Source organism: Meleagris gallopavo, chromosome 11, assembly GCF_905368555.1.
Source record: "Meleagris gallopavo chromosome 11, MGAL_WU_HG_1.1, whole genome shotgun sequence".
Classification (NCBI taxonomy): domain Eukaryota; kingdom Metazoa; phylum Chordata; class Aves; order Galliformes; family Phasianidae; genus Meleagris; species Meleagris gallopavo.
Window position 1 is genome coordinate 22,833,454 of NC_139414.1, and position 16,314 is coordinate 22,849,767.

Below are 16,314 nucleotides of genomic sequence, written 5' to 3' on the forward strand. Positions count from 1 at the left end.
CGCTGCCCAGCAGCGCGGCTCTCTGACGCTACCAGGCCATCCACAAGTCAGCAGGGCCGTGCTGGGCAGGCTCCTGTGCCGTGCTGAGCATGCACAGCGCTGCTGGCTCCCCACGGCTGTCATCAGAGAGTAACCTGGAGCGGCACCGCCACATGGGGCTGCGGGGCTCAGCCCACGGAAGGGAGCAGCAGAGCAGCCACCGGCCTGGCACAGCCACACCACGAGCAGATCAGCAGAACCGTGCCGGCGGACCAGTGAGGCTGCAGACTGCAGCCGTGTCACTGCCACCGCCACACGGTACCCGCTGGCACCACCACTGGCTGCATCCCAGTGCCGACGGTGCTGGCCCCACCTCAGACACCTTGGAAACATTCTCCTTAAGAAAATGGCATGGGTTCTATGGCCAGCTCTTCAGAAACTACAAACAAAACCAGATCTGTCATTTTAGGTTTCAAAAGTTGTAGGAAACAGAAAGAAACAAAAGCAAGCAAGTTCGTAAAAAATAAAACTGCTTTAGTAGGTGGGATTTCCTTTTAAAAGTGGATGCCGTGAGCCTGGATCAGCAGCACTTCCTCGAGACCCTTGGCTCCGATCCACACAACAAACCAGACTCGGCTGATTACTGCCTCTCCATCCCTGCCAGCATGCTGCTGGCATTTCTAGCCGCTGTGCTGCTTCAGGCCCGTCTGCCCATCATCCACAGCTCAGGAACAACACCCCAGGGACAGACACCCTGCCACGCATGGACCTGCTTGCAGGGAGCACCCTTTCTCCACGGTCATCCCTATTTATAGTTTTTTTTCCATATGGTGACAAAGGCTGTGGATGTATGTTTGGCAGCAAACACACTGACCCAAGTAAGCCAGCCAGGGCACCTCCCTTCCTCTTCCATCCCCACCGCCCCGCTGCTCGCAGCTCAGTGCTCGCAGGGCTGTTGTTGTAGCACACATGGAACAGGCTGGGCGCATTCCTCAGCTAGCAAACAACCACTTCTTTGCCGGATGCCTTTTGGGCTGATTGGTTCCTGACCAGGCCCCAGTTCCCTTCCACTGCCTGTGAATGCTTTCTGGGCTGTAAATCAGTGTCTTTTACCCAAACACAGGCCTCCTAAGTAGACAGGAGTGGATAACTTCGTTTCAATTATTTGCTAGAAGTCTAGAAGTCTAGGAAAGCCTTTTGCTGTGAAGATAAAAGATGCAACAAACAAGAGCTGGCTGCCTCTGCTCATCTTCTGCACTGGTAATGCACAGAACCAAGGTCTCAGAACAACTCTGCATGTAAGCAGGAACTGCTCAATAAATAACCCAAGGATGACACACAAAATACACAGAAAAAGAGAGAAAAAGAAAACACACATAGAGTAAGGAAACTTAACCCAGTTAAAAGCCAAAGCAAAATGACCAGAAGCCTGGAATAGCTGGGCAAAGGCCTTGGCATGCACAGTGCCAGCTTTCACAGAGCTGTCACATGGTGGCCAACAAGAAAATGCCCAGCTCACAGCGCTGCTTGCCCATCTTTGAGCACAACTCACAGCACCAGACACAAGCCATGAAGCCACTGCACCTTCTAATGAGGATGACCTTCATTGGCTTTTGAGCCACTATGATGCTAGCCAAGTGTTTCCAATTCTTGTTTACTTACAAGCAAACAATGAAAATGGTGTTACTTCTTGCCATAGGCACACAGTAATATATCACTCGTCTGCTGGAGCACAGAGAAGCATGGAAGCACGAGATGTGGTCTAGCCTTTCAGATCTGGAGAGTGTTTATCTGTTTGTTTATTAGTAGCTCTGTAATTAGCATCATCATTTTCCACTTGGTAAGCTAAGAAGCACAAACAGAACCTAAGACGCTGGCAGGGAGCCGCAGGACTCCAGCTGCCAGCCAAGGGAAGCGCATCTCACTTGGACGGCGCGGTGCGAGCCCACCCCCAGCAGCCCGTGCTTTCACCTCCTTCCCTGCACCGAACTTATCAGAAGGGCTGCACTGTCATCCAGCATGTCGTGAGTATCTGCAAGTCTCTGAGAACTTGTAAGCTGCTTTTATCCAGAAAAAAATGGCATCTGTGAAGCATGCAGGAAACGGCAGCTTGACTGTGGCTGTTCTGATTCTCGAATACTCTGAATAGAAAATGATAGCACTCAAAGGGAAACGTGCTTGTGAACAAACAGGGCGGTGAGCGGCCTCTTCCTCCTCCACCTCCCCTCCTTTGAGGGCTCTCTTCTTGTTTACCAGAAGAGCCAGCTTCTGTTCAGGATCTCTATGGCTGGGCAGGAACACGAAGGGAGCTGAAGGAAATTCTGAACCCAGGAAATTTCCACGCTGAGCCCAATGCCTTCAGTGAGTGGCTGATGACCACCTGCACATCTGCTCACCATCAGCATGGGCAGTGCACCCCAAAACCTTTGGAAGGAGCTATGCTGCAGGAGCAGGTAGCAGCCCAGCCCCACCAGCACCCACAGCTGCCCAGGACAACACTGAGCCCTGCTGCCTTCCTGAGCCCTGGGCATGTGTGCAAAGAGCTCTCCGCTGTGGGACAGTGTGATTCAGTAGCCCGGAACACGAGTGCCAGCTGAATTAACAACCGAGTACATCAGTCTTGAAAATAAGTATTTAAAATTCTAACCAGAACAAATCATATTCCAAGATTAGATGCTAACATCACATGGTTATTTTTTCATGGGACAGCTCATTCCGAGAGAGAGAGAGCCAACCATATAAAGCTCTGCAGTCAGGAAGAACAAATGGCAGCACGGTGGCAGTGCAGGGAGCAGAAGCCACGCGCTGCTTGCAGCGTGCCAGCTGCTGGGAGGTCAAATCTTCCCAATCTGCTCTGCATTTTTCTAATCAATAAAATACATGACAATGACTTACTGTTCATAAAAAATATGTGTTGATTCGTCATTCGTACACTAAATCTAGATAGCTCAGATTAAACAACCACTACACTGGACGGCAATGCCACATTCCCTACATATTAAACTACTGAAACTCCATTTGCCAAAGGGGAAAAAAAGGAGGAGGAGCAGCCCCTGCCCACAGCAGACACTGCACGTGTGTGGGAGAGGCGTGGAGCTGCAGAGCGGCTGCACTGAGGCAGGCTTCTTGTCACAGCAGAATCACACAGCTTGAGGAGAGCAGGAGGCTCAGGGAGCTGCATGGTGAAGGCAGGGCCATGGGAAGGCCTGCTAGGGAGGCAGGGGCTACGGGGAGACGGGGAGGGACGGCTCTCCTTCAAGGACAAAGGCATCACTGGGATGCACAGCCAGCTGAGGTAAATGCAATCACAGCAGAGAAGCTGCCAGGTGCTGGCAGGCTGGGATATCAGGAAATGAGAGGGAACTTGTCTGATTTCAGGTATTTTTGCAGACCTTTTTCTGACTGTGAGAGTGTTACTCCCACAGCTCCCTGTTGCATGGAGAAGTGTGGCCCAGCAGCTCAGAACCTCTGACAGAACGCACTGCCAGCGGAGGGCTGGGCCTGCAGGCAGTGGCTCACCTGCTGCAGCCCCTTCCCCTGCACCCTTGGCTGCAGGCAGGGTGCTTGGAAATGCCCATCTCCAAGTTTTATTTCTGAGGCCAATGTGGTTTATTTAGGAGTTTATCTGACAGCATTTTATTTTAATCCCCTTCCGGCAAGTCTCCTCTGTGAAATAAAGAGCTGGCTGAGGAGAAATCTCTTACAGTGGAGGACACGCCTGCCCAGGGAAGCTGCCCCTCCTGCAACCTGAATGTGCTCCAAGGAGCTCTTCCCTTTGACACACCAACTCCATGGGGAAGTGCTGTGACGTTGCAGGAGGGCACCTGTGTGGATGTGACACCCAGAAACAGCAGTGCCGGGCAGCTTGCTGCCTCCTGCGCCTCGCACCACGCACTCACAGCATGCTGCTTCTGAGGTGACACCACTGAGCAGAAGGTGCTCATGCCCCCCATCAGCAGACGCATGCCCCATCACCACAGATGCCTAAGCAGGTAGAAAGGCACTACCATTGTGGCTGGCTGCACTCTAAAAAGATCCCTGCCATTGCTCCCACCACACGCAGGGATGACCTCCACAACATCAGCTCACCCTGTGCCCCCAGACACCTGCGGTGCAAGGTGCTGCTGGGTACCTGGGAGCTGCTGGGTGCTACTTCACATCTGTGCTGGCACCAAGGGCACCACGCACAGCAGCACATAGCATCACACTGCCAGCGGGGATGTCACCCACCTGCACCACCCAGCACCATGACTGCATGGCACGGTGCTGCCTCCGAGCACGACGCCGATATGGTACCGAGGACACGGCCAAGACTTTCAGATCAGAGAGATTCAGGGCAAGGGGGAGCGAGAGCCAGCGAGGACCAGCGCTTGCCAGGGCCACAGCGAAGGAGCACACAGAGGCGCCGGGCAATGCCAGCAGCACGTGCCCAGAGCAAGAACACGGCAGAGCTGGAAGCGGCTCCCAGCCCGCAGCTGCAGCAGGCCCTGCACCCGTGCCCATTAGCAGCTGCTGCGCACACATTAATGCGGCCTCAGGACACTCTCAGTGCTCCGCTTCCCTCTGGGCTGCAGGGCCAGGAGCAGAGCCACAAGCACGGCATGGGGCTGCGCGCTCTCCCTGCCCTCAGCCAAGGCAGGACACCATCAGCTGAAGTGATGCTTGCAGTTTGCTTTTGCCAGAGAACTACATTCTCCCCGGCACAGGCAGTGACTGGCACTGCGGGAGCAGCTACCGTTGGGCTCCTACCTCCAGCCTGTCCGTCCTCATCAGCTTCTGTGCAGCAGCAGCGGCGGCAGCAGGCACCGGGACACCAGGGTTGCCCGCCACCAGCATGGGCGCGGTGGGCAGGATCTCCGCCGGCACCAGCCCTGGGGACACAGGCCCCAGGTAGGGGTTGAAGGCAGCCGAGGCATTGGTGGCTAGGCTGGGCGCGACGGAGAACATGGGCTGCAAGCAGAACAAGAAGAGACACACGCGTAAGTACGGGCACCTGCCACGCTGCCACTCGGCGCTCGTGGGCACGGAACTGGTCTGCAGGTCTTGGAGGAACGCAGCCAAAGCACGTGCAGGTGTCTGGTGCTGGTGAGAAAGGACCGGCATGAGGGCTGCGGCACGCGGCAGCAAGCTGCAGGATCAAGCGCTGCAGCGAGGATCGGGACCTGCTGCCCCACTGAGCGCAGGGCACGGTGCTGGCACGGCCGGTCGGACTCTGCCCAGCTCTTTGTCTCCAAAACCAAATAAAGCAGTTGCTCAAGGCGTTTCCATTTTTCTTCCACATAAATTTTTAGAAGGAAAAACAATGGAGTTAATGCAACTTTTTTCTCTGTTTCCTATCTATGTAGGCCAGCCAGCACAGAGCACCACATGGCTTTGAGTTCCTGAGGAAATGACCCAATTGTTTGCAAGCAAGGAGCAAGTCTGTCTGAAACACTGCACAAAAAATATATGCAAAGGTTACTGGAGAAAAAGAGTGCCTGATATTTGCATAAACCAGAGGGCTCTCTTCGATGTATCTGCTTTTTCATCCACGTGAACAAGAAAGAAATACGTAAATGTCACAAGAAACAAAATAATATTAAACTTGCTATTAATTAACCATACTTTTCATTACTTTGTTATCGTCTGTGCAGTAATGAACCTATTAGTAGGATGATAGTGAAGAATCTTTGAAGCAATGGCTTTCACCATCTGCTACATGTTGACTGTTCAGCTTCTTCATAGCCCCCTTCATAGTAAGACCATGTTGGCACCAGTGTGGCGTCGCTACTCCAGTCAGGAAAGAAGAACAAAACTGTGGCATACTTTGCAGTTAAAAACTTATGGGGAGGCAGCTCTGGAGTTAACGCCTGCGCAGCAGCACAGTGTGGCCTCACTGGTGCTCACACGGCAGCACGGCCTCAGCTCGCTCCCTCACTTTGGTGATGCGTGCAGTTGTGTTGAAGGATGCTCAAAAGAGCACAGAGAACGCCCTGTCTTCCCACACTGTGGTAACTGCAACCAAAGGCAATTCACTGTGAAGATCCCTCCACAGCGTTTTCTGATCTTCCCAGCCACGTACACTTTCTCTTGAAATAAGTGAGGCATAAAGCTCTACGGGAGAATAGCAGTTGTATTAAATAAACCAAACAGGCCACTGAGTGCAGGAGGGCCATCCTCTGCATCTGTCCCCCTGCTGCCAGCCCCATGGCTGCAGGCTGAGCTCCATGCACCACTCACTCTGAGCTCTGCCCCGCCAAAGCCCACACAGAGCACCCGGAGGGCTCTTCCAAATGGGTGGAATACAGCCAGCAGGAATCTCCCCCAGAGTTTCCCACAGCATATGAAATTGCAAAGGAAATAGCTGTCTACTAAAATCACACACACATCGCTCACATTCTTAAAATTAAGAAATATATTATAAAAAAGAGAATTAAATTAACAAGTGAAACAGTGTAGTCTCAGGCAAGGAGGAATTGAGTAGCACAAAGACATGCAGCCCAGCACTGGATTTCCCCATTGGTTCCTGACATCTATGGGCTCCTACGGGCTCCCACCCCCCAGCACTCACTGCCCTGGCCCCAAGCACATACCACAGGCTGCAGCGGGGCTCCGGGCATCATGGCATTGGCAAGCTGCATCTGCTGGGCCAGCATGGCCATGTTCTTCTGCTGGATCAGGTTATTGCGGCCATTGATCTCCAGCTGCGTTTTTAAGTGCGGCGGCGGGTGAAGGTACTTGCAGTTCTCCCTCGAACATCGCCCCTGAGGAAGAGAAGGAGCACAAGAGACTTAGGCAGGCAGAGGCACATCTCCTGGGGAGCCCCCATCAGCCTAACCCAGCCAACCCTGCAGCCCCAGCTCCTTCCAGAGCAGCCAAGTGCAGACAGAAGCGTCCTCACAGCTCCGCTACCAGCTGGCTGCTTCGCCTTTCTAAACCTGCATTTCTGTAGAGCAACGCTAATAAAATGCTGCTGCTGCTGGAAACCAGGCAAGCAGCAATGGTTGTAAAGTAAAGCATGCACATCTCTTACAGGGATGCATTTTCCCCCATGACAGCAGCACACAGTGAGGCTGGATGAGGCTCACCCGGCGCTGGCCCCACACTGAGCAGCTCTGAGGCACTGCACAGCACCAGGGTCACCAGGTGGCACTGAGGCCACTGCAGCCATCTCAGAGCCAGGACAGCGGGGCCACCCGCACCCGCTGAGCAGATCCATTTCATCCACTGCTTGCAGGGTGACAGAGCAGCTTCAGCTTTCACTGATGAGGAGATAATGCAGTAGTAAAAAAAAAAAAAAAAAAGTTAAAAAGGAGAAGAGAACTGAATCCTCTTCTGGAAAAACAGATCCTTCAAATTACAGTTCTTTTCCTTTACTCATTCCTCTTTGAAACAAATCCAAGCAGGAACAGTGACAAAGCAAAAGACAGCCTTATGTTCAGTAAAAAAGACATTTTTATCAGGAAACAAATCAATTCAATGCAGTTTGACCTTATGCTGCAATTCGGACTGTGCTCTCGTTGCAGCAGCTGCCAGCAGCCTGCACTGCTCTCTGCCCTGCAGCCCGGGCACCCAGCTCACCACTGCCCGCAGGCCCAGGCTCCTACAACACAATCTCATGGCTTGCCCGCTGGCTCTGCCCAAGTCCCACGCAGAAGATGCAGCAGCCCTGATGCTGGCTTCCAGCAGTGAGGATACACACTGTGTTTCTGGGAAGGCAGATTCGGGCCAGCACAGCACAGTGCTGTATGTCTCACCTCCCCTTCCCACAGCGGGGCCTACATGCGTGCTTACTGACACTCAGCAGTCACTGCGGTGCTATAACCAAACCACTCACCTCTGCACATTCAAGCCACCCTGAAACTGAGCGCAACAGCAGCAAATGAGGATGTGCACTGAGACACTGCGGGCTGCCCCTGGCCCAGCCCCCAGCTCCCCCCCTGGGGATGGACAACGCTGCTCTGCCCCCTGTGCCCCACAGCCACCCCACTGGGGTGCTGGTCCCACCTCCTGGGCACAGGATGAGCAGGAACAGCCCCGCTTTCCAGCTGTACTGGCCAGGTCTGCTGCCAGATGCTCATGGGCAGTGCTTCAGGAGCTGTTCCTGTGACCCCATGGCCCTCACTCAGGCACATAACGCCCAACGTTCTGAGAGTAAAAGGGACATGTTTGTGTCCGGAGAGAAGCAGATGCAAGGTGTCATGGATTTACAGTTATTTAGCACTCCAGACCCACACACTGCATCCGGTTGCCAGCTGCAGGCATGGAGCACAGCTCAGCAGCTCAGCGCAGTGTGGTAACAAGTCGCTCTCCCTCCTGCTTAGTTCCCCTATTCCAACGGCCACCAGCTGCAGGTCTGCTGGGTTCTGCTGAAGCTGCCCAACGGCTGCACTGCAGCAGCATTAACGTTGAGTGTGATGTTCAGGGTCCCAATCCCCTGGTGCCACAGGACTGAACGCACGCAGGTTGGCACACCCTGCACCCAGTAACACGGCCCTTGCTCCGCAGAGCCTGGAAACAGTTCTGCATTACCTAACTCCAAGTTAATGGAAAGGGACCACCATAGGAGAGATGGCATAATGGATAGCATCAAACACTTGTTAAATAGCCAACAGATCTAAAAACTGCTCTCTGCCCTGGGAGGAGGGAGAGCAGCCCCTGCAGGCCCTGTGTGATGGCCTCCGGCCTCCCCTTGGGCCTGCACTGCTTTCCTTCTCCGCTTTGAAGCAGGCTGCACGCATTTATAGGTCTGAAAAAGGAGATGCAACTGCTTGCAAATGTTTCAGCAGAGCGCTGGTGCGGTGTGCGGCTGTGCTACCTGCGGGAGGCAGAGGGCAGGCAGACGGTAATTGGTGCTCCCACCACGAGTAAACACACTGGCACTCACCATTACGGACACTATATTTAAAACTGAATTGCTATTATACAAAAATAAAACCTCGCTTTTGTGATTTAGGAGCAGGCAGAGACAGTGCACAGCAGGACCCGGCGCATGGCTCTGCAGCACTTGTGCCGTGAGCAACACTGCAGGGCTGCAGCTGCAGAGAACCGCGCTTCCCTCTGCACAGGAGCATCCGAGAGCAGCCCCATGTACCCACTGCTCAACCAAATCCTCCTTTGCAAATATATGAAGTATTTTCAGAGTGCTTCACTAATTACACAAGCGACCAACGGCCCTCTTCAAGCACTGCATCTCATCCCAGCACGCCGTGCTGCACCCACCTGCTTTACCCACAGCCACCTGAGGGCAGTCCTTCAGGAAACACCACGCAGCTGCCCACATTCTCATTTCCCAGCACTGCAAAATGCTGAGGCCACTCCCTGCTGCAGTGCAGCTCTGCTGCAGGTCAGGTCATAGAATGGCCAGGGGTGAACAGGACCTCAAAGATCATCTAGTTCCAACCCCCTCCTGCGGACAGGGTCACCAACCACTAGACGAGGCTGGCTGCCCTGCTGATATTCCTATGGACGTCCCTTCCCAGCCCTGGCAGCCCCAGCCCTGCATTGCCCCAGCCCTCCTGCCCTCCGAGCAGCACCCAGCTTTGGGGCTCTTTGCAGTGAGGGAAAAACAGTAGTTGCAAGTCGTGCTACTAAATGCAAGCCTTAGAGCACACAAGGAGTTAAACACGTAAAAGCATTTTTAACATGCAGAAATAATGCGGGAAACTGAGCAGAAGCCATTGAATTCTTAGCAATAAAACAGTACCTGGTGCTACCATGCATTATGCCTCGCCACAACTGCTGAAATGTGTGCTTGTTTCTCAAGGCACAGAACTGCAGTGCACTGTAGAGCAGAGGGACTAATTCAAAACCCAAAGACAGACCCACGGGCTGGCAGCACCCAGCAAGGTGCAACATGCCATAAAGCTGGGATGCAGAACGTGAGCACGGCTGCTTACAGGGCAGCCACCAAGATGCTGCAAAGCGCCAGCAGGGGCCATGTCATTGCCTGGGGTGTGGGGCAAAGCAGTGCCCAGGTATGCAGAAGGGCTGTGGGCTGCTGGTTGTGGTGTGAGGCAGGGATAGCAGCAGTTCCTGCAGCACTCCAATACAGGAGTGCAGCTGTGCTGACAAAGCCACGATCTGGACAGCAGGCACAGAGGAGTGCTTTGCTGTATGGTCATCGCTCATCACCAAGAACTATGGAACTTAATTGGGGATGTGTTCTTTACCGTTTAATTTATTAACATGCAGAATTCAGCAGGCAAAAATTAAAACAATTGCAATTAGTACTTTTTACAGTGCTATGGTGCAGTCAAAAGGAAAAAAAAAAATAGCACAAGCTCCTGCCCATGCCCAGCCAGGCCTGCATGCTGCAGATCACCAGGACTTGCAATTTTGTGTGAGAAATTGCTTTACATTCCGTATCATTCCAGACCAGCTGGGCACTACTGTTATCTACCAGCTTTATGTCTCTTTAACTTTTAGAGAAAGGTTCTCTGAAGGAAAGCCAAGCTGTAGTCCTGCCCGCACAGCACACCCTTCTGAGCACCCTGCAGCACCCGCTCCCCTTTCCAGCTCTGCAGGCCAGCAGAACCACCACTGCCACTTACAGAACCAGGGATCAGTGTCACATCAGCTAACTCAGGCTGACCTCCAGCAGCACGGAGTGCTTCAGACACCGCAGCACACAGCAATGCACCGCACCTGGCCCGGCACCAGGAGGAATGCCCCATGCTGTCACCAAGTCCAGGTGACACAGTGAGCCCAACGGGCAGAGCCAAGCAGCCGCGCACCATTGCCTCCAGTGCTCCTTTTTGGCTCCTGCTGCCATTTTTACACTTGTGCTCACAGTGGCTCACTGCCCTCCTGCGTGCAGGTGCAGAGCAGCGTGGCTGCATCCTCACACTGCATACAGCTGCCCCAAGGAGCGTCACCCTGAGCACGCTCACAGCACCCAGGCCTTCATGCAGATCCCAGGTGATCACCTGTTACTCAGAGGCTGCTTTTGAACTGCATCACTGCTCTAAGTGCTTTTCTACCAAAATCAGCTTCAGTGCCAGCTGAAGCTCACGCACAGCCCGTGCTCCCGCACAGGGGCAGGTGCACAGAACACCCAGAGAACCACCGCCCCCCCGGGCACTCATGGCAGAAGCAGTTCCGCTGGGCAACGTGTGCTGCAGGAGCACCCACACAACAGCACCCCTGGCACTCCCTGCACCCCCCGCAGCCCCGGCAGTGCAAGGCATGCAGCCCACATGAGCCTCAGAGCGGCTCAGGGCAGCAGCCCCCTGCTGCTCACATCCCACACAACCACGGGACACCACCCGGCCCACTGAGCACCCTGCTGCCGTACGGAGCGGTGCTGGAGGCTCTAGAGCTACGTGCTTCCCATGCTGTAATGGCATTTTGCAGAAGCTTCAGAGATGGGGGGAAAGTTGAAACGAGGATCAGATTGCCCCAGTGATGATCTTCCACACTGAAAACACTGCTAGCACATCGCAGCACTCACCAGTGAAAGAACAGCAGCATCAGATGTTGGTAAAGGGGTAATGCCAGAAAACCAGTTAGTATTTGACTGCATAGCCTGTGGGGCATGCATACACAGCAGGAAGGAAAGGCAAGTTTAAATAATAATAGATTGAGAGGGAAAGCAATCACGGCAAGCCAAAACAAAGACAAGATAGGTTAATCGTTTTTTATGGCATAGGCAAACAAGGGAAGAAAAGGACATAATGAGCAAATGGTTAAACAGCAAGAAGTGAAAGGACTTGACCATAAACTTTATGATTTAAAAGCTACTGCAGTGAACGTGTCTGCGTAGTCTGGATTTCAGTGGCAAGCAGAGAACCAGTAACCTTGGTATGCTTGATAATGCCAGGGAAAGGGGAGTCAGAAGCCCTTAAAAGAAGAAAGAGTTTAAGCAAAGGAGAAGGGAGGTGGGGAACACAGGCAGACATAGCAGGGTTGCTTGGACCAGCAGGGAAGTGCTACGGCACAGCACAGCTTCCCAAACACAGAAACAGCCCTGGACAGCACTGGCCGTGCGCAGCTCTCCGCAGAGAGACCCACGGGGGAACCGCAGTGCATGTGGATGGCCCAGCAGCGAGCACCTGGTGCAGCCTGCAAACACTGAGCCCAGAGCAGGGAATGTGGGCACCAGGAGCCCAAAAAAGCTTGGGAAATGCATGGGCAGGAAGGAGACAAATAGCAGAAAGCACTGCTCGGCAGCTGGAAGGTCTTAGAGCACGCTGGGGCTTTGACCGAGTAAAGACACGAGGATGGAGCCATCCTTGCTCTTCCGCTCGAGCTGCTGAATGGAGGTCACTGGGTACGAATCAGCGGCAAACACAGCCGGCAGGATTTATTTTTCTAAAGTCAAACCATCCAAGATCTGCCAGAACAGCGCTCTGCAGCCAGAGCTCCCTGACTGTTTACTTTGACACCGGCACTGGCAGGCAGGGCAGGGCCTTCCCGGGAGGCAGGGGGCTGCACCAAGCCCGGAATGATGGGCTGGCTGAGGGCACAGGGCTGCTGAGGAATGCCAGCACATGCTTTTTCTGGCAATATTTTAAGCTATCACCTGAGCCTGCACTGATACTACCTTGATAATGCCAGCAGGAAGGGGCAGGTACAGGTGTCTTCAATGCACTGAAGAGTTGAGCTCACTCCAGAGCCTGGAGGTTCTGTTAAGCTGTGCCCGTAACCACTTCAGAACAGCCAAGCACTTACCCACGTGCACCTGTCCTGCAAAGCCCTTTTTCCCTTCCCGTTCAGTGCTGTCACAAAGGAAGGCTCAGGCGCTCGGTTCTGCCCTGCACAGCCCTGCCCAACACCAGCTGGATTTCCAAGAACCACATGGGATGCTGCTGGGCTCACAGCACCACGCAATCCCAACAAATACACCTCCACTGCTCCAAAGTCAGAAACCAGATGTGATCCTTCAGTCCTGGATGTGATTTATTTGTTGCTTCCAGCAAACTTAGGAGTGAGCCCTGGCAACAGGGCTTCTGTATTCGGGAGAACTGAGGAGCTCTGACTTGGGGTCAGCCTTGAAGGACAGAGGCCTGGCAGGCTGCTGCCAATCACAGGACGGCTCAGGCTGGAGGGGACCTCAAAGATCCTCCAGTTCCAAGCCCTGCCATGGGCAAGCTGCCAACCACCAGATCAGCGCCCAGGGCCCCATCCAACCCGGCCCCGAATGCCCCCAGGGATGGGGCACCCACAGCTCCCCGGGCAGCTGTGCCAGCGCCTCGCCACCCTCAGACAAAACATTTCTTCCAACATCTAACCTAACTTCTCCTCCTGTAGTGTAAAGCCATTCCCCTCGTCCTGTCACTATCAGACCGTGTAAAAAGCCGGTCCCCTCCTGCCTGCCAGCTGCCTTAAACAACTGGAAGGCTGCGATGAGGTCTCCCTGCAGCCTCCTCTTCCCCACGCTGAACAAGCCCAGCTCCCTCAGCCTTTCTGATGGCTCATTTGCAGGCTCAGGACAAATGACAGAGTTCCTTTCACATGAGGTATTCTGACTGTAGGCCTCCTTACGTTTTTCCCACAAATTACTTCAGAAGTTTCCTCCTTATTTTGGCTGTGCATAGCAGAGCTCCTCGCCACACACATCAGCACCCCACAGCCGTGCAGCGCTCAGCCCGCAGCGGAGCAGCAGCGCCGGTGCCGCGCAGCCTGCCGCCCTCCCTCTGCCCCTGTGCTGGAGCTCTCCTGCTGGCAGGCACACCAGGCTTAAGAGGAGACAAATCTGCCCGGCTATGGTCAGTACGGCAAAGCAGAGCTGACTGAGGAATCTGAGCGCCGTTCATGCACTCAGACTTTTTTCCTAGGTTACTCTGTGAGCTGCATCCCCCCCCTCTGCTGGGTGCTGTCTGTGCCGTACCCGCGCAGCACAGCATCGCAGACACACAGGCACTGAGGCCTGCTGCCGTGCTCTCCAACCAGGTGTCCGCATCTTTTTCCTGCCTTAAAGGAAGACAAAATGATCTGCCATTCTCACATCACTGGTGAAATCAATTTACTGTAATTTTCTTTTCTTTCTATGTAAATAAGTAGGGTCCTGACCCTGCACTCTTCTGCAATAGGCAAAGAGAAGTTAAAAATGTACTCTTGCTTTCTGAAGCAGTGCCAAAGGAGGGAGATGCTAACAACATCTGTGAGGTGGCAGCAATAGGGCGGTCACGGTGTCATCCGTGACAACAATATTGTTAGGTATTTTTAAGGCCTCCCTACAAAAAGTGAAATGTCATTATTAAAGAGTTCAGGAGTTTGGCTTCTGAGACGTGAGCCACTCCCCGACCACACACTGACACCTGGCACAGCAGCAGCCAGACACAGAGCAAGGGAGCTGCCCGCTGCCACGACAGGACAGCCTGGAACTGTTCTGACAACTTCGAAAAAGCAGAGAAACGAGAATGTTTGAGACTTGTCCTCTGCTGCAGGAAGAGCACGGCTGAGCTCTCGCACTGCACTGGGACATCCAACAAACACAAAGCAGCAGCCCTAGTGGCAAAAAGCCCTAGTGGCAAAAAGCTTAGGAGAACTGAAAGCAGCCATGCCCACAGTGTGCACCAGCTGTAAAACAGCGAATGAATCACACCAAATCCTTACCCCAGTGGAGCTCACATTAGTGAGAACCAAAGTGGTTTGGATGGAGGCAGCTCGTATTCCACAGAACGGCCATGAGGAGTGGAGAAGCATCTGTTGACAGCAGTGCCGAACACAGCGGCCACAGCAAACACGTTCTGAATCCAGGTCACTCCTTTTCCCATTGCCTTCCTCTGTGCTTTTAAATTTCCGAACTGCATGGGTAGGAAAGCAGCACAGCAGCACAGGAGGAGGCACAGGGCTGCAGGCAGGTCCTGCGCACAGCCGTCCCTCTGCACAGCATCCCCAGGGCGGCTCTCGGGGCGTCTGGGGAAGCGACCAGAACTTCAGCAGTGAATCCTACTTGGGCAGATTTTTCCAGGAAAATATGAAAAAAAAATGTTGTAATCTGATGCTTAAAATCAGACTTCTGTTGCAAACCAGTTTCCTGACTTGGGACCTCAAGAGCATATTTTTGTTGTGGATAGTTCAACGGGCTTTGAGGCATCCAAATTTAGGAAGAAAATCTGATGGAATTTGAACAATGCAGAGCCAGAGCTGGAGCTGAGTCAGCCACTCCAGCACCCAAGCGGAACGCTCGGCCTCAACCTTTTTGTCTTACAGTGACCCCAAAGCCACCCAAGGGCTGGCAGCTCCCACACACAGCCCTTGCCTGGGCTGCCATCTCATGTGCAGGTTTTATATTTTTGTTGTCCTCTTTTTTTGTTTCATTAAAAACCAGAAGTAAATATAAGAAGTTTTATTACTCACATACATGATGAATATTATATACTTCATAGACGGCCCAAGACAATTCCCCTGCCCCTGATGTGGCTCAGAGCAAGCCCAAAGGTTGGGCACCCATGATCCACATTGAATGACCGAGGCAGTAAAAGTTACAATGTCCCAAACGAAAAACCTCCTTTTTGTAACCTACTCACTGAGCTTCCAGAGCCAGACAAACTTGGCAAAACACTTTCCTGAGTTGTTTCTGCATAACATCTTATGTTTGTGATACTGCAGCAAACATAACACAGTGACCAGAGCTTGTTTAGCTTAGCGTGTGCAGAAATCTGCAAAAATCTGAAACACAAACACAAGGAGTAACTGCTGGGACTGGACAGGGAGTTCAGTGCTGAGATATATTCTGTTTTCTCTTTGATATAGACACTCTCCCACATTAGACAAGCTACTTAACTAAATAAAAAGAATGAAACAATACAGAGCCATTACTGTGGCCCAGCCCCAAACCAGCAGCACGCCTTTACCATGAGCACAAGTAAGCACTCCTGTGAAGCAGGGTATTTCTTACATATCTGGCTGGGAATCCTCCCTGGCTTACAACTCAATTAACCACACTGACTTCATGTGAGCAACAGAGCAGCCTTCCCAGATAGAACACCCTGAAGCAACACAACACTGTAACATCACCTACAGCCATTAACCAGGGCTTGCAGCTCCTGACAGAGATGATAATTATCTCCTTCATTAAGGCACAGAGGAACTCTGCCGAGGGGCAGAGCAGCAGCAGTGCAGTGCCACTCAGAGCACCCAGCCGGGCGCATGGCCCGCACCAAGCACAACAGCACCCAGCATGGGCTTCTGCCATCAGCGACAAAGTGAGGACACCACGTGCTATAATAACTGTTGGTTTACAATTAATAAGCAACACAGACACGTTTCAGTTCCCATACACAGAGCAGGCTGGCGCAGTGAGGCTGGGCATTTTAGACCTGAGGACATTCTGAAGGCTCACCACATTTCCCCACCTGAGCCAGATTTGAAGTTCAGATCCGTTACTTTGTACAAGCCCACCACAGG

At 53.1% G+C, this 16,314-nt stretch overlaps 1 protein-coding gene across 12 annotated transcripts in view; it reads right to left on the bottom strand.

Moving 5' to 3' along the window:
• MBNL1 (muscleblind like splicing regulator 1) overlaps positions 1-16,314 on the bottom strand; it is a 48,428-nt gene that overhangs the window by 14,358 nt on the left and 17,756 nt on the right. For 11 of the 12 annotated variants that reach the window (XM_085233443.1, XM_085233453.1, XM_085233446.1 and 8 more), the window contains exons 3-4: positions 6,552-6,722; positions 4,729-4,929 (exon numbers count right to left, since the gene is read on the bottom strand). In XM_085233443.1, coding sequence (XP_085089569.1) covers positions 4,729-4,929; positions 6,552-6,722 — 372 coding nt within the window. The remainder of the gene's footprint in view (positions 1-4,728; positions 4,930-6,551; positions 6,723-16,314) is intronic. The other variant, XM_085233451.1, reaches the window with a different exon arrangement.